The sequence below is a fragment of the Sorex araneus genome, chromosome 1 (assembly GCF_027595985.1).
Source record: "Sorex araneus isolate mSorAra2 chromosome 1, mSorAra2.pri, whole genome shotgun sequence".
NCBI lineage: Eukaryota > Metazoa > Chordata > Mammalia > Eulipotyphla > Soricidae > Sorex > Sorex araneus.
In genome coordinates, this window is record NC_073302.1 from 106,161,306 (window position 1) to 106,185,969 (window position 24,664).

A 24,664-nucleotide genomic window follows, 5' to 3' on the forward strand; every position below is an offset into this window, starting at 1 on the left:
AGTCCCTCAGGGCGTCCCCTTGCCCCCAGCCCCCCTGGCCCTCCAGAGCGGCTCCTGTGAGCGCCCCCGCAGGAGCGACGCCTTTCCCGCGGCGTGGCCCGTGGGCGCGCGTGCTCTCGGCCTGCCGGCTCCGGTCGGGCTCTTCTCCCTCAGGGCGCCCCGTCGGGGACGGCGCCCGCGCGGCCGCGCCTGACCCACTGTCCCGCTGACCTACTTCGCGCTCCCCGCCCTTCCCCGGGGCAGGGCCGGGGCGTCGCGGGCGCGAGAGGCGAGCGGTGACGTGGGCGCGCGCGGGGCCCGCCTCCCGGCCCTCCCGCCGAGGAAACCCCGCTGACGTAGGCCGAGGTGGGACGCCCAGCGCGGCGCTCGACCCGCCGGCCGCGCGCGGGGGACTCTGGGACGAGCGTTTCGCACCCCACGATCCCCCTCGCCCCGCCCGGAGACACGAGCGGCGCACAGGCGCGGTGAGCGCGCCGCCCTCCCGCGCCGGCGACTCCGGCCAGGCTCGCGCAGGCGCAGACGGCGCCGGGCCACGCCCCCCTCGGGCCGGGGTCAAAGGCCGCGGGGCGGGCGGCGGTGACGCGCGCGGAAGCGCCCCGCGCACCCTCGGAAGCCGCCGGGCAGCGGACGGCGGCGGCGGCGGCCGGGCGCCCCAGCGGGAGGCGGCCGAGGCGGCCCATGAGTCAGGACGACATGCCGCAGCCCGGAGCGTGGCGGGGCGCCGAGGCCGAGGCCGCGTCTCCGGGCCCCGAGGGCGCGGGGCTGGGCCCGCCCGAGCCGTGAGTGGCCGCGTCGGGCGGGGTGGGGGGCGCGGGCTCGGGGGCCGCCGAGAGCCGGGGCCGTAGACTGGGCCTTCGCCCTCGGGGCCGCCCCCTTCCCGGGACTCTCCCGGCGGGGGCGGAGGGAGCGACTTTGGGGTCCCGGCTCGGCCGTCGGGGGGCGCGGGGCGGAGGGGCCGCATCCCGGGGAGCGGCTGGGCAGGGGCGGGGCGGGACGGGCGCCCTCCTCGCCGCACACTCTCCGGACCCCGGTGCGGGCGGGACCCCAGGAAGCCGCCGTGTGTGTGTGACGTGGCCGGGAGTTTCTGCGGCGGGTCTTAACTTTCTGTGAGGAAACGCCGGTGTGGACCCGCGGATGCGGGAGGGAGGGAGGGAGGGCGGTGATGGGAAGCGCCTGTGTGGGGTGTGTGAGGCGAGGGGGCCCGTGGCCGTGTGGGTGAGGTGAAGTGGCCAGTGGCCGTGTGGGTGAGGTAAAATGAGGTGGCCCGTTCCTCTGTGTGTGCGGTGAGGGGGCCCGTGGCTGTGTGTGTGAGGCGAGATGAGGTGGCCCGTTCCTGTGTGGGTGAGGTGATGTAGCCCGCGGTGGTCGGTGGCCCGTGTACTGTGTGTGTGAAGTGATGTGGCCCGTGTACTGTGTGTGTGAGGTGATGTGGCCCGTGTACTGTGTGTGTGAGATTATGTGGCCCGTGTACTGTGTGTGAAGTGATGTGGCCCGTGTAATGTGTGTGTGTGAGGTGATGTGGCCCATGTACTGTGTGTGAGGTGATGTGGCCGTGTACTGTGTGTGAGGTGATGTGGCCCGTGTACTGTGTGTGTGAAGTGATGTGGCCCGTGTACTGTGTGTGTGAAGTGATGTGGCCCGTGTACTGTGTGTGTGAAGTGATGTGGCCCATGTATTGTGTGTGATGTGGCCCATGTACTGTGTGTGTGAGGTGATGTGGTCCGTGTACTGTGTGTGAGGTGATGTGGCCTGTGTACTGTGTGTGAGGTGATGTGGCTCGTGTACCGTGTGTGTGAGGTGATGTGGCCCGTTTACCGTGTGTGTGAGGTGATGTGGCCCGTGTACTGTGTGTGAGGTGATGTGGCCCGTGTACTGTGTGTGAGGTGATGTGGCCCGTGTACTGTGTGTGAGGTGATGTGGCCCGTGTACTGTGTGTGTGAAGTGATGTGGCCCGTGTACTGTGTGTGTGAGAGGAAGTGATGTGGCCGGAGGCTGTGTGTATGAGGTAAGGTGGTGTGGCCCGTGGTTGTGTGTGTGTGAGGTGAGGTGACCCGTGGCTCTGTGTGTGTGTATGTGTGAGTGTGTGTGTGTGTGTGTGTGTGTGTGTGAGCTGATGTGGCCCCTGGCTGTGTGTGTGCGTGAGCTGATGTGGCCCCCGGCTGTGTGTATGTGCGTGAGCTGATGTGGCTGTTGGATGTGGGTTGTCACTGGGGTTAGAGCCCCACGTCACAGTCTCTGCATGGTGAGGGGTCTTTCACCTCACTCCTCAGCAGCTCAGGCTGGTTTTGTTTTGGAGGGAAGGAGGTGTTTGGGCCACCCCCAGTGTGTTCAGGGGCGATTTCCAGAGGGAGCACCTCCCGCCATAAATGTTGGGAGCCCAGTGGTGCCACAGATCTGTTTGTGATGTACCATGTGCTCCTTGGCAAGTAACTACCCCCTGTACTCTGTGTCTTCCCCCCCCCCACCCGTTCTTAACTGCTGCTCTCGGTTTATCCCCCCAGCAGAGCCCCTCTTAAAGGCCACAGTCCTCGGGTGCTGCATCTCAGCCTCCCCCTGTGCAGTGTCATTTCCGCCACCCACCCCCACCCCTGCAGAAACTTTGAACTGCATTTCCAAAAGTCCATGTGGGTACTGGGCACATTTTTCTAGCAGAATGGGGTCCCCAGAGTCTGGACACCCAGGGAAAGGGAAGAAACCCACTTTCCGGTGGGTGTAGAGATTCCTAGCTGGAAGCAGTCCAGAAAACCAGCCACGTTTGCATTTCACATGGAGGAAACGGAGCTGTTGGCTTGCTAACTGCGTCTTGTGGGGGCACACGGGGTGTGGGTCCAGGACTGAGTTTCCTGATAGCTGGGGTGGGCTCCTCTGCCTCTTTTGCGTCCCAGCAAACCAGGTGTAGGGATATGTTTCATAATGACAGCACGCTTGGATTGTTCTTATTCTGGAATAGATTTTCTAGTTTACACTCCAGTAGCTTTTTTGTTTGTTTTCTTCTTTTATCGTCGCTCACAATCTCGTTCTCCTCTAACTCAGAAGATCTTGAACAGTGGGTAACAAGAGAAAATAAGTTGAAGAGAACTTCTGAACCTCCCTGCTTATGTTTCGGACTTTCTTGCCTGTGTTATGGGCAGAGGACTATTTCTCTCTTCTGTCAGGTTTTAAGGGAGAGAGAGACAACTGCATTATAACATCATTTACTACCTATATCACACTAGTTCTGTGATATAATGTTTGCATGTCAGTTCTTATGTGGCAATACTTGCAGTCTCCTTGGGTGTCAGTTTAAATCAAGGATGTAATGCCTGGATTAAGATGTGAAATAGTTCTTACATGGTGTTTTTCTGTCATTGGGCTAAGGTGCTGCTTCTCATCAGAGTTGAGTTCTGCCCTACCCAGGATTGAGCAGAAACATTTGCACCTGAAATATAAAGCATCACAAAGCTGAGATATTTTTGAGGTAACTTTAATATATTCAGTGGCAGTGATTAATGAGCATGCATCTTTATCTGGCTTTTCAGTCATTATACATTTGGGCCGTGACTCTGCAGGGTATGATGTTCCTTCGGGGTATGATGGTTCATTTCCGGAGCAGGGCTGGAGAGTCCCCTGATACCTTTTGACTGACCTCAGAGCATTTCATTGGGAGAGAAGATAGTGAGTAAGGAGACCTCCAGACTGCATGGGAAGCTCATGTGAACATATCCTAACCTCCCTCCACTCCTTCCTTTCCCCCTTCCTACCTCTTCCTCTTCGTCTTTTGAAGGCTGTGGCTGATGGGCAATCCTTGGGCAAGCCCCAGGGATCCTCACAAGATGAATTAGGGGTCCCATTTGATGGAGCTTAGGTCAAACAGATTTAGTTGATTTTGCTCTCTGCTCCAATCAGATTTCTGGGTGCTCTACCCTCACGTTGGACGCCCTACGTTGGACCCTGTGTGAATTGATGTGGCCTGTGTCTGTGGGTCATTTTTGGGGGTTAGAGCACCATTTCAGTCATGCTTAATTCAGCCTGCGTTGACAGTCATACATGTCCACTTCTCACCCTTAGCTAAGCTAGCTCAGGCTGTTGTCCTTGAGCTCCAAGATGGTGACCAGCCCAAACATGCTTTGGGAATTGAAAACTGAGAACATCCCGTAACCTTTCATGTCTACCTGATGGGGCACAGGACTTGAAGTAGGAGTCCACAAGCTGTGTGTGTGGGAGGTGATATATCTCTGAACATCTCGTAATTGAAGGTATTTTTAGTTTCTGATGAAAGCTGGGCTGGAGCAATAACACAGCGGCTAGGGCATTTGTCTTGCAGGTGGCCAACTCAGGTTCGATTCCTCCGTCCCTCTCTGAGAGCCCAGCAAGCTACCGAGAGTATCCCTCCCTCATGGCAGAGCCTGGCAAGCTACTGTGGCGTATTCGATATGCCAAAAACAGTAACAAGTCTCACCATGAAGACGTTACTGGTGCCCGCTTGAGCAAATTGTCCTTGAACAACGGGATGACAGTGCTACAGATGAAAGCTGTGGGTTCTCCAAAAGGAAGTGGATGACAAGTGATACAGAATTTGAAATAAATGTTCTTGGAGATGCTAGACATAGCTCAGCAGGCCAGAGTGCATACATTGCATGCAGGAGTCCCAAGTTTGATCCTCAGCACTTTGTGGTTCCCTGAGCACCACCAGGGCCCTGGAGAATACCACTTGGTGTGGCCCCCAAACCACAAAAGCCCCACTCTCTTGAGACTGATTTCCTGCCCACCTCCATTGTGTTGTGGGGGCAGGGGATAAGGCTTGTCTGATGATGGGGATCCTTCATTAGGGTCTGGAGCTGGGCTGTCTAGAGAAGCAAATCCTTTTATCGAGGGTGGCTGGGATGTCCCCACTTATCTGTAGAAGTCCCGTGGAGTGCATGCGCGAATCCGGAAAGTCCATTTGCAGGAGGGAGTTGGAATTTTGGCCGGGGTGCCGGTACTTTCCTGCATTTGGTGTGTTTTTGTTTGTCTCTATAAAATGGAAGTGGTGGAGGAAGGCTGGGTTGAGTGGTCTTTGCTTTTCTAGTCTGTAACTGAGTGCAGAGGCCTGTGGGGTCACATTGGTTGTCATTGTCTCGCCAGCGTCCCGTCAGTGCAGGCTGAGTTAAGCGTGAGTTGAGTTAGGATGAGTTGCAGTGCTCAAGGCCATAAAGCTGAACCAGCTTGTTCTGTTTAGCTCTTTAGTCAACCAGTGGGAACTCGGTGCAAAGGTTCACAATGGTCAGTGACATCTTTGCAAAGATGTTAGATTTTACTTGTTCATAGTCTATGTTTACTTAAATCAAAATTGAAAAATTGAGTTCACAAATGTCTTCTTTACTACTCTTTGTATTTAGTGAACAGCTTTTGTTCTTGGGAAGTGTATGTGTGCATACACACACACACACACATATATATATATGTATTGATATATGTGTGTGGGCCTATGTGATTGTGTGTATGTGTGTGTTTGTGTGTGTAGGTAGGTAGGTAGTTCTAAGGGAATATATGTAGCGAAGTTTTTTAAAAAGTTTTCCAAAATTTAATTGTTGCACAAGTCTTTGAAAAAAGCAAGAGGAAAGCTTAGCATATATATCTTTTTCAAGGCTGTATAATACCTTAATAACAAATTTTGTTTTTAGCTTAAGAGAGCATTGGGTAGGTAGGGGGAGAGGTAGTACAGGGATTAGGCTCTCGACTTGCATGCAGCCAATCTGGTCCCCTGAACATTGCCAGGAGTGATCCCTGAGTGCAGAGCCAGAAGTAACCCCTGAGCACCGACAGATGTGAGAGAGAAGGGGGGAGGGGGGAGAGAGGAGGAGGAAAGGGAGGAGGGAAGGGGGAGGAGAGAGAGATACAGAACTGTTACACAGTTATATTTTTTATCTTAACATGTACCATCTTATTTTCCGGTCTTTGTTTCCATATCATTCCATTACCAAACATTTAAATCAAGCCACAGCTGGTTCGTCTTCCTAACTTCATCAAAACCTTAATTTTCTAATTAAATTAAAAGTTTTTAAAAAAGGTTTTTTTGGGGGGGTTTGCTTCTGCTGGTGCTGGGAACTCTGTAATACCAGGGGTCCCACCAGGGTCAGCCATACGTGAGGCAAGTCCCTTAACCCCAGTTCTTTTATCTCGGCCCTTGGATTCCCAACTTAGAATAGAATTTTTTTGTAATTTTCAGCTCTAATATTTTGTTATTTAAAAAGCTCCGGCAAAATCTTGAGTGAAATGTTTTTTTACTCTTTGAGGCAGTGTAAATTTCAAAGTACAGAGTTATTCATAATTGATTCCAGCACCCATCCCTTCACCAGTGACCACTTCCCTGCACCGATGACTCCAATTTTCCTCCGACCCCCCTGCCTGCTTCTATGACAGAGACTTTTTTTTTCTTCTCTTGACGAGTATTGTCCTTTCTTTTTTGTTTTTTTTGGCCACACACGGTGGTGCTCAGGGCTTACTCCCGGCTCTGTGCTCAGGACTCACTCCTTGCAGTCTTGAAGCACCATATGGGGTATTGGGGATCAAACCCAGCATGGCTGCATGTGAGGCAAGTGTGAGGCCCTACACACTCTGGCCTCTGAAGTATTTGATTAAATAAATTTTATTTTTCTTGTTCTCACACCTCCTTTTCTCCTTAAACCCCATTCATTTGCTTGTTCTTATATTTGACCAGTATCTCCCAAAGTAGGTGCTCCTGCCCCTCCACTCACCCCCGGGAAGCACTGGAACCACGTGCACGATATCTCCATTTGCAGTTGAGGGACCCTTTCTGGGTTTTGTTTGTTTGTTTGTTTTTGTCTAAAGAAGGTAGATTTCCAGGGAGTGCACTGAGTTGGGTTTTTGTTTTTGTTTTTTAAATAAGAAAATAGGAGCTGTAGGTGAAGTAAGTTTGGGAACTTACTGAATAAATAGTGGATAAGTAGTTCATTTTAGCCGTTAAACTTCTTTTCTGACCAGCTTGATTGTGCTTGGTTGCTTAAGCTTGAAACACAGTCCCATCTCCAAGGAGGTAGAGCTTTCGGAAAGTTTTATGGTGGCAAGTGGTAAAGGATATATTATAGTTGCCTTGTTCACCTTGGAAACTTAGCAGATGTCCTTGGTATGTGTCCTTGTGTTCATGGAAGTTGGCAGACACTGGTGCACAGGATCTGAATGAAGTTAAGTTCTAGATAAAGTAATTTAAATGTACATCACACTCGTCATACATTAATTTTTGTGCTTTTGTATCTCTCGGATTCTGCATTTAGTTCTGTTTATTTCATGGTTTCTTTCCTGTACACTTTTGTGGGAATTTGTCTTCACAATTGCAGAAGTGGTTGTTTAGAGATTCTCCTCTGGATACTGGTGTTTTGATTACCCTTCGGTAGTTTTATAGATTAAAAAAAAAATAATAATAATAAAATAAAAAAAAAAGTCAGAAGGGAGATAGTCGTACACACAGTGTAGCCGTGGAATTTGCTTAGAGTATAATTTGTGTATGTTTGAGAGGTGGGAGAGGGCGGTTTGGACCACCTGGGAGTACTTAGGAGCTACTCTTAGTTTTGTGCTCAGGGTTTATTCCCAGTGGTGCTCAGTGGCGCATGTGGTGTTGGGGATCCAACTCAGGTGAAGTACATGATTAGCCTTGTGAGCTTTCTTTGGCTCTGGAGTAAAATTTATAACTTTTGGGGCCATACCCAGTAGTGCTCAGGGCTTAATCCTGGCTCTGTGATCAGAAATCACTCCTGGCAGTGCTTGGGAGACCACCTGGGATGCTGGGGATTGAACCTGTGTCAGATGCATGCAAGGCAAGTGCCCTGCCTGCTATACAGTCTCTCCGCCCCTACGACGATTTTTAACGAATAGGTTCACGTATAGGCTGTTAGAACTAAAAAGTGGAAGAGGAACTACGAGTCATACAGAAACTGAACAGCTTTCTGATTTTCGGAGATGAGAGAACTGAGGCTAAGATTAAGGAAGTAACTTGCCCAAAAGCATGCTTCTGATATGCAAGTAAGAAAGTGATTCACTTAAATGTCTGTTTTGTAGGATCAGAATTTCTGTGTGATAAAGCTAGTAAGAGGTTGGAAGATGAAATCAGGGAAAGAGGAACTCACCCATTTAGTCACTTTGTATTTTTAGGTATTTCATGTATAGTCCCAGTGACTCTGGTTTCTGTTTGTTTTTAACTGGCACGGGCTCCCTGGCTGACATCACACCTTTTAGTTGAAATTTCACTGAGCTCATGGAAAGTACCTTTTCCCTAATAATGTCCTTTCGCCTCCATAACATTAAAAAAGTCAGTGCACACCCTTATCTGATCACCCGCATTCAAAGCACTGATTTCAGAGTGACTGATACTGCTCCTAGAGGGTACTGCATCTATGGAGGGAGGAGGTGTTAGTCGCCTCTGGTGCAGTTAGAAAGGGGCACTTTTTTATTTGAAAATAGTAGAGTTTTAGGCAGGTCCTGAGTGGTCCTCCCCCTACCCACCAAAAAGAGTAGGGCAGGTAAGTTTGGGAACCTCAGATTGGAGAGAGAAAAAGGGGATAAGGATTAATCATTGGGAAAATTACTTATTAATACTCTACATCAATGGATATTAGATGGGAATTGATTAGAAAAGCTGGGTTTTTTGGTGCTAAACTATTCATGTGTCTGTTTTCATAATTTTTGAGTTGCAGCTTCTTCCCGCCCTTTCTGCAGGTGATTAACTTTAGGGGCTGAGAGGTGTAGTCATTTCATATTTTGGCTTGGGGACTGATCCAGGGACACTCCTGGCTACGCCCAGGGGACTGTAGGTTGCCAAGGGATGGAAAGTGGTCGAGATTTAGCCCACTGAGCCATCTCTCTGGCCCCAGGTTCGGTTACTTCAATTCCATTCTCCCACATACAGAAGAAGAGTTAAACCTAGAATGCAGGGCGGTTAAACCTTGACAGTCTAACTCACAGGTCTGCAGCACAAACTCTGACTTGTACCCCTGGCTCGTCCACATATTCTACAAACCTTATTAATGCTGCCTTCTGGTGTTCATTGTGCAGGACCCTCTCATCTTTTTCCTTCCACGTTGGGTGCTGTATCTTTATTTTTGCTCCTGTTGCTATTGAGGCACCTTGATTTTCATGCTGTTAATGCTAGTTTCATGCATCCATTCTTCTAGAGGTACCCTCTCCCTCCCCCAGTGTCCCTCTGATGAAGACTGCCTCTACCCTCTTCATTCCCTTCCCCCCAGATACACTCAGTTCTGTGACCCAGCTTGACAGTTCTGTTGCCTTTGGCCAGTTGTTGCCCCCTTTACTATGTATATTTTATTTTTCAGAGTTTTTTTTTTAAAATTCTTTATTGATTCAGGAAATTAAAAAAAATTTTTTTTGGTTTAATTTCCAAGGGTTTGGGTTTAACCCCCACCCCCACTGCTTTCTGTTTGTCATTTTCAAAGCATGGCAATGTGAGAGGATAGTTGATACGACTTCTGTCTTCTTTTGTGGAGATGAGACCCAGTGTAGAGAATGTCCCATGTGCACTGGAGAAGACAGTATACTTCCCTTTTCAGCATACATACATGCTGTTGTGTTTCGTATGTGTGTGTGTGTGTGTGTGTGTGTGTGTGTGTCTAGGGGTTGGGGTAGGACAGGGGTGCTGCCATGAGAAGAGAACCCAGGGGTTGAGGGTTTCATTACTCTGTACATATCCATCTACCTCATGCCCTGTTTTCAGGTCTCACCTGTGGACTATCTGATGTTACTTGGCACGTGCAGTTCCTGAGACTTTCTTGACATGACAGGTTACCCGATTTGCGTTCGGGTTCATACCAGTCAGCATCAGGGGTCCCTGACTGACTTCTGGCACTTAACCACATTTTCCTCCATTGGTTTCGCGCTGCAGGCATTGAACCTTAGTGCCGCACAGCCGCAGATTCTGTGCTTTCCCAGCAAACTCCAGCCCTGGCTCCTCGCTCTGGGCTCATTGGGCTTCCCAGGTGTCTCGTGATTTCTGTCACTGTCAGTGTCAGAAAGGAGGAACCTATGAACCAGGCATCTCCTTTATCTTTGTCTTGCATCTTTTGGGGTTTTCTCCCAATTACTAGTACTCAGTGGCTCTTGTTTGTTCACTAACTGAGATAAGAGACTCTTGAGGAGTTGGTTGTGTGAGTACCATGTCAGGAGTAGTAGAGATTCAGATATGTGAGGCAGTCAGGATATACCTGTGGCTGGGGGCTGCAGGGTGCCCCGGGGACTTAGCTCTGAGGACTTACAGTAGTTACTACTGTTCTATCCTGGTGTTTTGTGTAGCTTTTGTAAAATTTGCTTATGACATACTGAAGTTGGTATTAGTCCTATGTCCATTTTTGGAACCTGCTAGAATCATGTCAGGGCTTGACTGGTAAGATACGTGCTGGAACACTTACGTACCTAGTTGAGGCATTAATGTAATGAAGAAAATGGCCCCAGAGCCAGGTTGCAAGTGGAGTGGCCTTAGTGATCTTACTTAAAGCAACACAGTGGTGGAGTGATGGAAACTTGAGCATGTAAGGTATCAGACCTGCGTTCTGTCAGACTGTCAGCCGTAATGTGAGAAAAGTCACAAATGTGAGTGTTGTGTACTATTTGTAAGCGGGTGTACATTATGTTGAGGGTAATGTTCATGCAACATCTTTTTGAAATGTCTGCTTTGGTGTGATTTCAGGGAGGAGGACATGTATCGTGATGCGGATGAAATAGAAAAGGAGAAAGAATTACTAATACAGGAAAGGGGGTCATCAGGTATGTTTGGAACTGTTTTATTTTTAGCGTTCTTCCTGTTATTATAGAACATGCAGTTAAGCCCGCTTTCATAAAATACTGAGATGCCCTTCCTGGCAGACATTCTGTACTTAGGATTTGATCTAGAGATGATCTTTGGGTTTTGAGGTAAACTTGGGGGAAGCCCCCTGTTATCTGAAGTTTCCTGTTTTAGTATAACTCTTCTCCCTGCATTCTTGACATTCCTATTGCTCTTTGCACCTCAGAGCATGTGTTTCATCTCTTGGTAACCTCTCAGTTCTTGATTCCTTTTATTCTTTGGGACATTTCAATTTGGACTTGAAATGCAGTTTTCCTTTCCAAAGGAAGGAGGGCTCATTAGAGGTTGGGTTCGTGGTCCCTGCTCAGATGACCATGTGAGCTTGTCTTTGAAAGATAAGGGCCCAAGGGAGCAGCAGCACTAATGCTTTTCTCTGTTGTTTCTGCTCAGTCAGTCCTGCCTGTCCTTTCTCTGCTTGGCTAGGAAAAGCACCTCTTCCTTCCCCTGGCTAGCCCTGAGCAAGGCCAAGGGACACTGGCGTGTTCACAAGTCACATTTCTCTTGTCACTGGTGTAAAGTGTATTCTGCATGTTTGCTTTGAGGACTCGCTTCTGTTTACAAGAGCACTGTCACATGTGTAATTAGAAAACAAAGTGGGGTTTTGGGGATTAACCAGGAGTTGGTGGAATTCCCACCACGCAACTGCAGGGGATGTTTCTCCAGTGGTCCAGTTCAGGTGTAGTTGTGTTCCTGGACCCTTCTGTTTCTGCCTCAGTGGCGCTCAGAAGATTCCACACAGCCTTCTTCGGCTGCAGAGCCTTGGCGCCAGGTTCCGAAGAGAAGAAGCACCTGGTTGTCCTTAAGTCCCAAAGCAGGGCAGAGCCCTCCTGCTTTCTCCAGTCTTTCTCCATCCCTCTGCTGGTGCTTTGCCTCTGTTTCCAGTGCCTTCTCTTCACCAGCGTTGCCTGAAGCAAGGACCTTAACTTTTCTGTGGATCATGTGCATTCCTGGATAGCGGCCCCTCTGGATTGTGGCCTCTGGGTCTTGATAGGAAGGAAGCCTCTTAGGAATTCCCTCATTTCACTTCTTTCTTCAGTAACTCAAGATCAAGTTGGTTTTGCTAATATTTTTGGAGATTGACTGCACTGATTTTAGATGTCTATTGTAGTCGGAATTACTGCAGTCGGTTGGGTCCTGGGTATGTCTCCTGTTTGGCTTTGGCGTTCTGCCATTTTCCTTGATGGTTCTTAAGTACGAATTGTTTTTGTTTTTGTTGACAATTTGTTTGAATCATCTTTACTTTTTGTCTCTTTTTTGGGGGGTGGGCACACCCAATATTGTGCGGGACCTTCGCTTAGCCCTGTGTTTGGGTGTCACTCCTGCTTGTGCTGTCAGGGACTTAGGAACCGAGGTCTCCTCCTGCACAACATCTGCTCAGCCTGTGGAGCGCTCTCTCCAGTATACCTTGCTTTCTACTTTCACCAAATCAGGAGAATTCTTCTCCACTGTCTTTCTGCAAATTTCCTGTTTCCTGTTTCACTCTTTCTTGAAGTCAAATGAGTTTTTTTCTAGTCCTGTTTCAGTCACCAGCGCTTCAATTGCACCTTGTCACATCTGTGTCCATTCTTCTCAAGTCTCTGCTCCCGGTGGACAGCAACTTCAGTTTGTTTTTTTCAAATTTTAAAAAAATTTCTGTTTGGAAAGGTTTTATTTTCCCATTAGGTTTTCCAGTCTTTTTGGTTATGTATTGCTCTTTGCTCTTAAATTTTATTTCTTCTGTTTCTTTTTGTTTCTTAAGAGTTTGGATTCTATGCTCAGCTTATGTTCTGTGTAGAGTTTGTGGTTTTCCTGGGTACCCAGGTGCCACCTACCATGAAGCACTTATTATTTATAGGCTTTCCAGCTTGGTTCAAGAATTAGCCTGAATTTGCCCCTGCGAGTGCTGGTACTCCGTTCTCCAGCAATTTCTCTTCCACAGGCTAGCGCTCAGTGGGAGATAGAACTTCCATAGACTTCCTTGTCAGAGTTTTCTTTTCATCAGTTCAAGGGCTCAGCAGACCGTGCTTCTTGGGTAGGCTGCATTGCCATCTCATTATTCCAGTCCAGTGTGGGGGCAGCTTGCTGTTGACTTACTGTCTCCGTGGTCTTGCTTGGTATCACACATGGTAAAACAGAGTTCTCAGGCTAGTCTCCGATCTTGAGGCCTGTGTTACAGATGCCTGTAACAGGCTTGAAGCCTGGCCCCCTGCTGAGAACTTTCTGTTCTTGCCTTTGCTCCCCCTTCTCAGGAGGAGTCCCTGTTGCTAGAGGGGGACTTGCCCCCTTTGGATGGTCTGAGCCTCGTTTTTGTCGTCGTCATCTGGTGGGTCAGAGTCAGTCTTATTTCAGCGTCTGGTTACAGCTTTCTCACCACTGGTTTTCCGCTTTCCTTTTGACTGTTGTCTTACCTCTTTCTGTTCATTCCTTCCTTTCCTGTGTGTTGCCCTTGCCAGTCCTGTTCTGTCCCTTCCCTTCCCATTAGCTAAGTCCTCAGCAGAAAGTGTCAGTGCAAGGGAGCTGCTTGCACTAAGAGACCCTGTGGCCCAGCTCCTGGCACTGCGCAGGGCAGGCCTGTGGGGGCTGCCAGAGCCTCTTCCTGAACAGCTGCTGTGGGAGGGGGCTGGGAGTCATTTTGAGGGCAGCACATAGCATGGTGGCCCGGGCGAGTTCCCTGTAGCCTCCTTCCGTCCTAAGCCTATGGCCTGCCTGCCCCACAGCACCAACTCTTCCGTTGATGACATGTGCAGGGAGGGCTGGAATGGGGACTGTGATGAGGGGCAGAAAGCCGGCCGGCTTCTCCGAGGCACTTCCTGAGCTGCAGTAGTCTCTGTTCCGAGCCCTGTCTGGTGGCAGAGTGTGGCCCAGTGAATGTCCCGATTCTGCGTTCGGTGTGCGGTGAGTGGTGAGTAGCAAGGGCAGCGATCAGATGGCTAACTCTTCCTTTACTGAAGGGACACTCAGGACATGTTTGTTTAGCTGGGACATGAGGGCTCTTGGTTTTAGGATTTGATGTGCACCATTGTGCCTCGAGGTCTCAGTGTATCAGCAGTTTGATTCACTTTAAGCCAGTCCTAAGGATCCGACAATAGACCTGTGTTATCTCTATGAAACCTTTTAGATAAAAGTCTAATTGAAGGGGTTCACAATGAGATTTCAGGAAAATGAAGGGAATTCAGAGCATCTGCATTTAAGCATTTAAATTTACCTAAACACCTGGCTGGGGTTTCATGGCTGTTCCTTCCTCAGTCTTGCCAGCAGCCTGCATGCCATGGCAGGGATACCTTTGCCTTCTGCACTGTCTCAGACCCCTTAGGGACAGGACCTGCCTCTTCCTCGCTTCTTTGTCCCTGGTGCCTACTTTGTGTTTAGCACGTATTAGATTCTCAGTAAATATCCAGTTGAGCAGAATATAACATTTAAAACTTTTTGTACAACTTCCTCAGAAGTAAATGTTATAAAGTACTTTTGTGTTTGTATCTTAATATCTTTGCTGACTTCTTCAAAATGTAAAACCATGAAGATAGACTGAAGGCTTACTTCACCCATATACGTAAATATGGGTGCGTGTAATGTTCATACCACAGAATCAAACCCCAAACCTCAGGTTAAACAAAGGAAATCTAAAGACATTTTTCCCCTTTTTCGTTGTGTTATTTGATTGTAAGTTACATGTTTCATTTGAGGAAGTGTTGGCTAGGACAGGTTTGTAGTTCCTGCTCATTGAGCACTCTTGGTTTCTGTCTTGTTATCAGAACTTCACAGCCCTTTGGAGTCAGGGGACAGCAGACATGCTTTCGGCTGCAGAGACGTTCTCTCTGTAGAACAGTAAACATGGATTACGCACCAGTGGGTGCATGTTTTCCCAGTCCAGCTCTTCCATCTTTCCCTTGGTTAGAACTCTGTCCAGGGATACTCAGGTCTGTGCAGCCCAGATGCTGAGGACAGATTCCGGGGAAAACAAGACCCCTGGCCCAGAGAGCTCTGCTCTACTCAGTGGCCTCCTGATAGGTGCCAGAAGGAGACAGGAAAGCTGGAAGGGGAGTGGAGTGACCGTGTGTGTGTGTGTGTGTGTGTGTGTGTGAGAGAGAGAGAGAGAGAGAGAGAGAGAGAGAGAGAGAGAGAGAGAGAGAGAGAGAGAGAGAGAGAGATCTGGAACAGAGGCATGTTGTTCAGCAGACACTTGCTTAGAGTGAGGTCACCATACCACATAACCCAGGAGAGAGCCAGGGAAAGAGGGGTTGGAGCAGTTAGCTGGGTGCAGGGGGACCTGGCTGGAATCTTAATGTAGGTGATAAGGCTGAGAAAGGCATCCCGAGAGGGGGGACACCCCTGTCTTCTCTGAGCTGGAAGAGAGGGACTTATTCTGACCTAGGTGTTAAGTGCATCCTCCTGGCTACCGAGTAGAGAATGTTGGCAGGGTGTGGTGACAGGGGTGACCCAGTGGAGGACCACTCTGGTGATCTGGATCTAGTGATAGGCAGGGATGGGATCCTGGGATTCTGGGATCTTGGGAGGGTGGGAGTGGGGAGCAAGTGAGAGAGAAAGTAACTCCAAATAGAACAGTACCTTGATTCTGGTTTTACTGTTCATTATTTCTTCCTCCCTTTTTAGATCTCAGGTTGAGTATCGCTCCTGAAATGGATATCATGGACTACTGCAAAAAAGAATGGAGGGGAAATACAGATAAAGCAACATGTATGAAAAAGGTATGTCAGTCGGACACACATACGAGACTACTATCTTTCTAGTAGTCTCATAACTGACACATCTTTCTGTATTTTTAGATGGTTAGGACCACATAAATGTTGATGTTCTGTTTTTAGATAAGGAAACAGGCTCCACAGTCAGGGTTTCTAGTCACAGGATTCTTGCAGAATCAACATCAGGTTTTTTCTTTTTTCCTTTTTCTTCTTCTTTTTTTTTCTTTGCTTCTTGTGTCACACCCGGTGAGGCTCAGGAGTTACTCCTGGCTCTGGACTCAGGAATTACTCCTGCTGGTGCTTGGGGGACCATATGGAATGCTGGGGATTGAACCCTGATTGGTCACGTGCCTATCAAACACCCTCCCTGCTATACTATTACTCCAGTCCAGTCAGCATCAGTTTCAGTCAAATCCAGTTACTGATCTACAGAACCACCTTGGGAATGTCCTGGCTTAGTGTGGCACAAGTCTCTGGGTGGCAGATACCACACCCACTCTGCTCCCACTAGGTTTGCTTTCATGCCCTCTAGTCTTAGAGGTAGAGACCTCCTATGCAGAGGGGTGTGGAACTGCCCCTTTCATTGAGGGCACTGCCATTTCTCCATCTTGTGTGGGCAGATGCCAGCTTGGCTCCCTGCGAGTCTGGACTGGAGTAGACTGTCTCAGGGACTTGGTGAACTCCACCATGATCTACCAGGGACCCACATAGGCCCTGCTGGAAGTCAGGAACATTTAGAATGACTGAAACCATGTGCTGAAATGCATCACAGCCCTCTCACCTCTATTTTTTTTGGGGGGGGGTCACACCCGGCAATGCACAGGGGTTACTCCTGGCTCTGCACTCAGGAATTACTCCTGGCGGTGCTCAGGGGACCATATGGGATGCTGGGAATCGAACCCAGGTCGGCCTCGTGCAAGGCAAACGCCCTCCCCGCTGTGCTATTGCTCCAGCCCCACAGCCCTCTCACCTCTTGCAGTCTTCAGCTCGATGATAAACCGCGTAGCCTGAGAACCAGCTCTTTAAATTGTTTTCACATTTTCCCCAGAAATGCGGAGGCCAACCTAACAACTTTATTTATGACTTCAGTCTTTTTTAAAGGGGTTGTTCTAGTATTTGGCACCTTAAAAGCTGTAGTTGGGAGATGTCCGTCAAATTACTCAAATACCCCATGTTTTGGAACTCATTCTTAAAATAATTTCTCTGTGACTTTAGTGTAAGGAAAAATTGTCCCTGCCTTTGGGCTCTTGTTAGTGGCCAAAAGATCCTTGTTTAGTCTTATTTGTCTAAATTATCTTGGATATTTTGGGGTACAGTGTTTAAAACTCCAAATTTAATTAAAACTTTTTTTGTAGTTTAGTTTTCAGATTGGGACTCTGGCTTATTTTATATAAAAATACAAGTTAAAAATATCACATTGTAACAAATAGACACAGACCCATTGTTTAAGTATGTCAACTTTAACTGAAGGAATTTGAATGAAGGGTCTTGGAAAGAAGCGCTTATGATTGACTTAATCATATTATTATTCCTGGAGAAACCCGCGTCAGCAGTCGGAAGAGCTATACAAGGGTAGACACATGCCTGCTTGAGAGACGTCCTTGCAGGTTGCAGTGGGGACCACTCAGTGAAAGTTCAGCGCTCAGTTAATTTCCTCAGTGGAAAGAGAACACCATCTGACTAAAAATGACTGAGAGTGAAGGTTCTCTTCTTGGCCGCAGGATGGGGCAGGCGTGTCTGTGTGGTAGCCACTAGGGGAAGAGTGACACATATGTCCGGCAGGGCTCTGAGCCCATGACTAAGGGCACCCACAGACCAACAGGATTGGTGACAGTCAGGAGGGGAGGTAGAGTCACGGTTACCAAGGATCCCTGTGTCTGAGCTGTGTCTGCCTCACAAGCGGATCATCGATGGCCTCTGTTAGGCGCATGTGTTGTGTGCATGACTGGATCTGAGGGACTGAGCCTGTCACCAGCATTTTCATTTCCTTGTTTCACTTCCAGGCTGAGCAATAATGACACTTCAGTTCACTTCTTATGAAAGTCTGACAGAATGACGCAGACTCTAGCATGTAGACTTTTAAGATTTTAGTTTTTGGTTTAGGGTCCCATCCTGCAATGATCAGGGATTACTTATTTCTGCCTCTGCACTCAGGGATTATCCTGGAGGTGCTCAGGGACTGTATGGGATCTTCGGGATCGAACACAGTTTGACTGCATGCAAGGCAAATAAATGCCCTGCCCACAGACAGGCTGGGGCTGGAAAGGTTATTTCCTCAGATTACTTTTTCTTAACGTCTGGATTCAGGGCTTAAGGCACGTGCCTTGCATTCGGCTGGTCCTGGTTTGAATCTGTGCACCGTACAGTCCCTGAGAGCTGCCTGGGCAGCGCCTGAGCAGTGCTGCATCCTCTGGTTCTCAGGAGCCTCTGAGAATTACCGAGGGTGGGGTGGGGTGGGGAGTACCTTCTGAGCATACTGGGGAGCTCCTGCATCCCCCCGAAAGTCAACGCAGTTTCAGCTTTTTGGGTGCCTAGTGCCCCTCACTCCTCCGTTCCAGGCTCAGTATCTCCAGCTCCGAGGGGGACTCCTGCTTTAGCGATGCTTGCTCTGTTCTCGTCTGTTTACTGTTTTCTGTGGTGCTGAGGTTCGCTCCCTTTGGGTAGACAGGAGTCGAGTGCTTCTGGCCAAGAACTCAACCAGTCCTCTCTCCTTCCTGCAGCCTTCAGGGGCCCATTTCCCCCACAGGAATAAAACGTGACACCAGCTGAAGCCTGCCAGGACCAATCTGACTTCTTGGCTGCTTTCTCCCAGGGCTACGAGGAGGTGTCTCAAAAATTCACCTCCATCCGGCGAGTCCGAGGAGACAATTACTGTGCGCTGAGGGCCACACTCTTCCAAGCCATGAGCCACCCTTCGGAGCCGCCCACGTGGCTGCAGGACCCGGAGCTCACGCTGGTACGCTGCCGCTGCAGGTTGGAGTCTGTGTTGTCCCCTGTTGCGGAGTGAGCCTGCCTTTCCTGTCTGCAGGGCACCCCTGCCGCCCAGTGCCCTATTGACACGGGGCCTTGCAGCTCAGGGCGGCCGGGTGACTTGTCCTGGTAAAGCAACCCAAACATCAGTACTGAGACTCAAGAGATTCTGTGGTGGGCCAGGTGCTTGCCTTGCTCACAGCTAACCCAGGGTCTATCCCTGGCACCCCTAGGGCTGCCTGAGCTTCACCAGGAATGACCACAGAGCCAGGGTGTGCTGAGCTCTGCCGGGTGGGACTCAACCTCCCCCCACCCCACCTCCCACCCCCCAAAAAGAAGTTAAGTCAAAAATTCCCCAAAGACTAAAATAGTCAGATCTGAACAGGTCTGCTGAATTAGAGGGCTGACACTTGGGCTTGGTGAAAAGCGCGTTGGAACAGTCTGATTCCAGTGTTGGGGTTATATTAAGAGGGCTGTGTTGTACTCTTTGAGAACTTGCCAGGTGGTTAGAATGTATATTTCTGCGGATCCTGCCCGTAACCAAGAAATTAGAACCCCCTGCAGAGTGTTGGCAGGACTGGACGGCAGCCCTGGAAGAGAAACAGTTAAAGTCCCCCCGAAAGGCTGAGGGAGGGCTCTGCCCTTCTGGGGTTTTCAGGATGCGGTGTGGGAACGATGTCCCAGGAGGCCTTAGAGATACACCAGAAGAGGTCATGTAGAGACTGCGTGGTGGGCGGCAGTGATTGGACAGAACAGACAGTGTGACATTAATTGGAAGGAAATCAAGTTTCGGTCAGAGAGGGCGCAGCAGGCCGAGTATGTGCTTTGCATGCGGGAGGTCCAGCTTCTACCCCCATACTGCGGTGTGTAGCCCAAATCCCAAAAGAAAGTTAGAAGACTTGTACTGAAGAGAAAAAAATAAAGAGAGTTGGAGGTCTTCCTTAATGGCAGCTTAGGAAGGGAAAGGGGGACTTGAGGGCTTTGACAGGTGGAGCTGGATCCCTTGACAGTGACAGGAAGGGGGTGGGTGGCAGAGAGTGCTGCTCATACGTGGTGGCCATTCTGTGCTGAGCCCATTCATCAACACCAAGGGTATGTGAGCCCCAGCCCGCAGTGCAGGTGGCAATGTGGAATGGGGCACTGGCCTGGAATGCAGGAGATTTTCCTGGTAGGTAAATCTGGTTATTCCTGGTTATCCATCTTATTAAATCTATCTTTACAACCGTGTCAAGTCAGACTTGTAGGAACTGTCTAAATGGTATCTTGTAAGCAAAGCTGCCCTTAAGCAAGTTTGTCTTAATACATATATTACATACTACAGAAAGAGAGAGGAAATTGTTACTCTCGGTACTACTCCTGCAAATCTTGCCATGTATTATTAGTGAAATATCTCAGAGTTGTTGACCGGCCAGCCAGAGCCTGCCTGGCACTGGAGACATTGCTAGAGGAGCAAGCACGAATGACTTTACCAGGTCTTGCTTTGATTTTTGGATTGTGAACTGTAGCTGAATATACGACTCATGACATAAAATCTTCCTCCATTTTTGACAGAGGTTTCCTTTGAACAGACAGTGTGACATTAATTGGAAGGAAATCAAGTTTCGGTCAGACAGGGCGCAGCAGGCCTTTGCTTTTGATGGGCTGTTTCTGGATTTAACTGATACAGTAAATTCGAATCTTTGTGCTTTCAAAGAAACTCGGAGCCAGTTCTGTTCCCTGTAAAGAGTAAACGGTGTCCTTTTTCGTTACTGACTGGATACGCTCCCCCCCCCCCCCCAAGCTCACTGGCCTTTTCCCAGTAGCTGCGGTGATTGCACTCTATGTCTGGTCAGTTTTAGGCTGCCCCATGCCTGTGACCTTCCTGGCCTCCGCTCAGTGGTGTGAGACTAGTGGCTATGTTCCCCAGCTTTCTCTCTTGGCTTTTCCTGGCTGTTGGCCAGCAGGTGCAGATTTTCTGTGACCTCGCAGCCCAACGCCCTGATGACAGTGGTAACGTTCTTTCTTTTTTTCTTTTTTAATTAAAAAAATATTTTGAATCACTGTGAGATACAGTTATAAGCTTTCATGTTTAGTTTCAATCATACAATGATCAAACACCCATCCCTCCACCAGTGCACATTCTCCACCACCAATGTCCCCAGTATACCCCCCCTTTCCAGTCTTCCCCCTGCCTCCATGGCAGACATTTTCCCCCATTCTCTCTACTTTGGGGCATTATGGTTTGCAATACAGATACTGAGAAGTTATCATGTTTGGTCCTTTATCTGCTTCCAATTATGGGGCAATATTCCTGGCCCTTGTGTCTACTGTCCTTGGGTGTCAATCTCGTATTATGTTATTTTCTATTAGTGGTAACATTCTTACTTGACCTTGTAAACACTGAGACTCTGTGTCAGAGTGAGAACCACAGCCCTGCTGTGAGCTCAGTGCTTGGGTTTGCTCCTTCTGTTCTGCTCAGTGTCAGCCGAGATCGGAACTCTTCCATCCTCGCAGGCCTTGCCCTGCATTCACTCTGCATCTCCTCTCCTGTGGTTCCAGTTCTTTCTCTGCACAGGGTTTTGTGTGACACCTCAGGCCTGAGGTGGCAGCTTCCTTATGTGCTCCCTATATAACAAGGGCCAGCATGGAAGGACTTTGGGTTGTTGTTGGCCGTGTGCTTTGGATGTGGGGTCTCCTGCATTTCCAGATACTAACATTTGTTCCACACAGGACCGGAATCCAAGTGCTCCTTCCTTAACTTGATTGCCACATCACAAGAAACTCTCTATCGCTTTGTTTTGGCTTTGGGGCATCACTCCCAGGCTCAGGGGACTGAGTGGCACCAGGCACCCAACCAGGCTTTTGTGTGTGAGCGTATGTGCAGGCCCTCGAGGCTCTCTGGTCCACAAGGGAAAAAAATCTGTGTTCCGGGAGTTCCTTTACTGAAACAGATGAGTCCCTGTCCTATTGGTGTTTGCTGTTGGAACTGTTAGAACTCGGATGATTGTCAGAGAGCAGAAGGGCTTGTGAGGGCAAATGCTAGGTCTGGATTCTGGCTAATGGGGTGCCACTGTCTCCCCTGTCTTGCTTTTCTGAAATGCCTGTCGCAGGGTCATGGGACAAATACTGTGGGGGTAAATCCACTTTCTGGGACACAGCTCTTGGCGGGCAGGCTGAGGGGAATGTAGTTGGAGCCTTATTAGGCTCTCCTGAGCCTCCTTGGCCCAGCATTCACCAGTGTTGCAGCTCTGGGTGTGGCTGGGCCTGACACCCTTCCAGCAGCACCCTGGGCCTGTACTGCGCTGAAGAGTATTTCATCAAGAGCTCAGGTGACCAGAGAAGGGTCTTCTGTTCCTCAGGGGGACGCCCCTTTCCGCTGGCTCTCCCTGCCAGCGGAAACAGAGTTCTCGAGCAGTTCCCCTCGTGAGACACACTTGGGTTTGCATGCATTCTTCTGGCCTTGCTCTCTTAACCTGGAAGTCGAGCTTGGATTTTGCTGCCCTCTGACGTTGCCACCCCTCCCCGCCACGACACTTCCTGTTGTCTGCCATTGGCTTCCTGGATGCTGCTCCCTTCCAGATTCCAGTCCTAGAGTTGACCCATAAAAGGACCATCTGACCCTGACTCTAACCTTGGCGTAGCTGGTTTGGCTATTGGAATGGTCAGGACAGCACCTGGCTCCCTGAACAGGCGGGGACCATTGGGTTTCCAGGTCTGCTCAGTTTTAGGATGACAGTGGGTGGTGGACCCGTGCCGTGTGTCAGTGTCACAGGCCCATCAGACTCTGTGTTTCTGATGAATTTGTTTTTGAGGGGAATCCATTTTTAAAAAATCTTTTTATTTGTTTTAAGTGGTGATGTGAAGAGTAATAAGTACTTGCTAGGGAAGTAGAAGTCTTGTTTTATGGCTCAAAGATGAAATTAGACCTAAGCCAGTTTTAGCTGCTTAGTTCTTAAGTATTTCTGTTTGTTGTTTTTTAACCTTTTTTCCTCCTGTTTACTTACATCTTTCATGTCTAGAAGCCCATTCTCTTCCTGCACAGTGGAGGCAGGCTGTTTGAATATGTTGTGTTCTGGCCCCTGAAGGTGTTTAAAGTCATCCACATGTTTTTTTCTCTGAGTAAATATTACACGTCTGTTTTCCTCCCCTTGGTTTTCCCCCAAACTGTCAGTTTAAAGACTTTGTCCAGGCCCTCCACATTCCCAGACGGTGCAGCCCTCAGCCGGGCAATTCAGCGCAGGCAGGAGGAGGAAGCAAGTGGACTTGGGTTCCCTGCGTCGTTCCCTCTCCGGGGTCATCGTTGCAGATAATGCATGATGGCCTGCTGGGCACCCGGCTGCCCTTTGAGTCTAGTTGTGATTCAGTATGTTGCCACTTGCGGGCATTTTTTGTTTTGGAGCTGAACCTGAGACCCTAATAGAAGTTTACAGCATGGCCCCGTGGTCCAGAGTACAGAACATTGTGAAGTTGGGGGCCACCGGGGTGGGTGCTCATTTATCATAATAAGGTGATCAACCCTCCCCCCACCCCGTCCCTTTTATGTTTGCATAGAGGAAACCACCTTATCGTCATACGATGGCTCTAAGTGAGCTGGAATTCACATTTATGAAAGTTGGTGCAGATTTAGATGCCAGGGCAGCTTTACCCGAGGCCTTCTGTAACCCTGGAACCAGTCAGGTTCTGTGCAAGGGGATGGCAGGAATGAGCTGTAGTGAAGGGACATGCCTGTACCCAACCTAATTAATCAGGATTTTCTCCTGACACGCCCAACAATTGGGAGAGTTTCTGTTCCCAGGCCATCAGCCATCACACGTGTCTCGACCTGCCTTGTAGATGCCAGATGCCATTGATGATGGGGGCGGTGGGGGAGGGGGAGAATGACAAAATAACAGATGCTGGGAGCCAGAGTAAGGTCAGCTGCCCCTTCTCTAACAAGCAGGGCTTTCTCTCATCTGTTTTTTTTAAGAATCTTACGTCATTGATTAGACACTTCCAGCAGATACAGCATTATTGCTTTTTAATAGTGAGACTGAATGTACACGAATTATTATCAGAAATTAGATTTTCTTTTCCTAATGAGGAAAGGAGCTTTTTCCTTTATCCTGGACCATTTCACAGTCTACGTGGCCCCTTTTGTGACCAGGCCTAGGGGATTGGACCCCTTCATGGTAGAGTGTGACATATGCCTCAGTGTATCGTGAAAATGGGACCATGTTCCTGGGCCAAAGTAGACCGTGTCTTCAGCCCTCAGCCCAAACTACCATTCCCCAAGCCCGGCCCTCCTAGACCAGTGCTTTCTGACTTCTTGGCTTCCATATTTAGGGGCCTCCACCTTTAAATCCACCCAGCAGGTTGACAGGCATTGAGCTGAAGAGAGAGTGTAAGAGGCAAGGTGATTGCCTCGCACATGACCACCTAGCAAATTCTCAGCAGCCACAGTATGGTTCCCCAGGTACCACTGGGCACAGCCCAAACTCCCTTCCCCCTCAAAAATAAAAGGGGTGTTGGGGGGAGGAATAGGAATTGTTATGGTAGGTTTTGTATGCTTCCTGGTTTCCACTGTGGTTTGTGTGGCGGACTCAGAGCAGCGTTCACTCACCTTCTCTCTGTCTTTCCATACTCTAGTTACCAGAAAGACTCCTCAGCAAATACAGCTGGATCAAGCAGTGGAAACTTGGACTGAAATTGGAAGGGGAGAGCGAGGACCTGGTTGATAAAATCAAGGAGTCCCTCTCTCTGCTAAAGAAGAAGGTTTGGAACGTGTCGTTGCTTTTCTGTGATAGGTGAAAAGTCTTGCCCCAGCAGACCATTCTGAATGCCCACTAATGTTCCTGGCTGGTTTTTAGGCAAAAGAATTTTAAATGAACCCAACGTTCTGTGAGCAATTTGGTAAAAGTAAAGACTTGGCAATATCATGTCTTCTGGGGAAAGATGCTCCAGTGAATGTAATGTTTCCTCTTTCTCAGAGGAATCTGGAACAAATGGAATCCTGGCCCAGGGTTCAGGAGATCATTCAGTTCCTGTTTTCTATAGTAGGATCATTGATAGCTGTTTACATTTATGTCCATATTTTCAGGTTCTACCCATTTTAATACAGTGATTGGTTTTCTTGATGATTGTTCAGTGTGTAAATTTGGTAATTTGTCCTGAAAATGATCCCGAGTCTTTCTCGGAATCTGAAACCAAATTGACAAAGAATTGGTGTGAT

The 24,664-nt window shown here is 49.0% G+C and overlaps 1 protein-coding gene across 2 annotated transcripts in view; it reads left to right on the forward strand.

The window, feature by feature from the left end:
• Positions 1-565: 565 nt before the first annotated feature.
• The window catches only part of OTULIN (OTU deubiquitinase with linear linkage specificity), a 29,786-nt gene continuing 5,687 nt past the window's right edge, over positions 566-24,664 (forward strand). Inside the window, exons 1-6 of one of the 2 annotated variants that reach the window (XM_055118449.1) lie at positions 645-779; positions 3,358-3,457; positions 10,673-10,749; positions 15,419-15,513; positions 18,320-18,463; positions 24,082-24,207. In XM_055118449.1, coding sequence (XP_054974424.1) covers positions 10,683-10,749; positions 15,419-15,513; positions 18,320-18,463; positions 24,082-24,207 — 432 coding nt within the window. In that variant the 5' untranslated portion in view covers positions 645-779; positions 3,358-3,457; positions 10,673-10,682. Of the gene's footprint in view, positions 780-3,357; positions 3,458-10,672; positions 10,750-15,418; positions 15,514-18,319; positions 18,464-24,081; positions 24,208-24,664 lie in introns of both variants that reach the window. The other variant, XM_055118444.1, reaches the window with a different exon arrangement.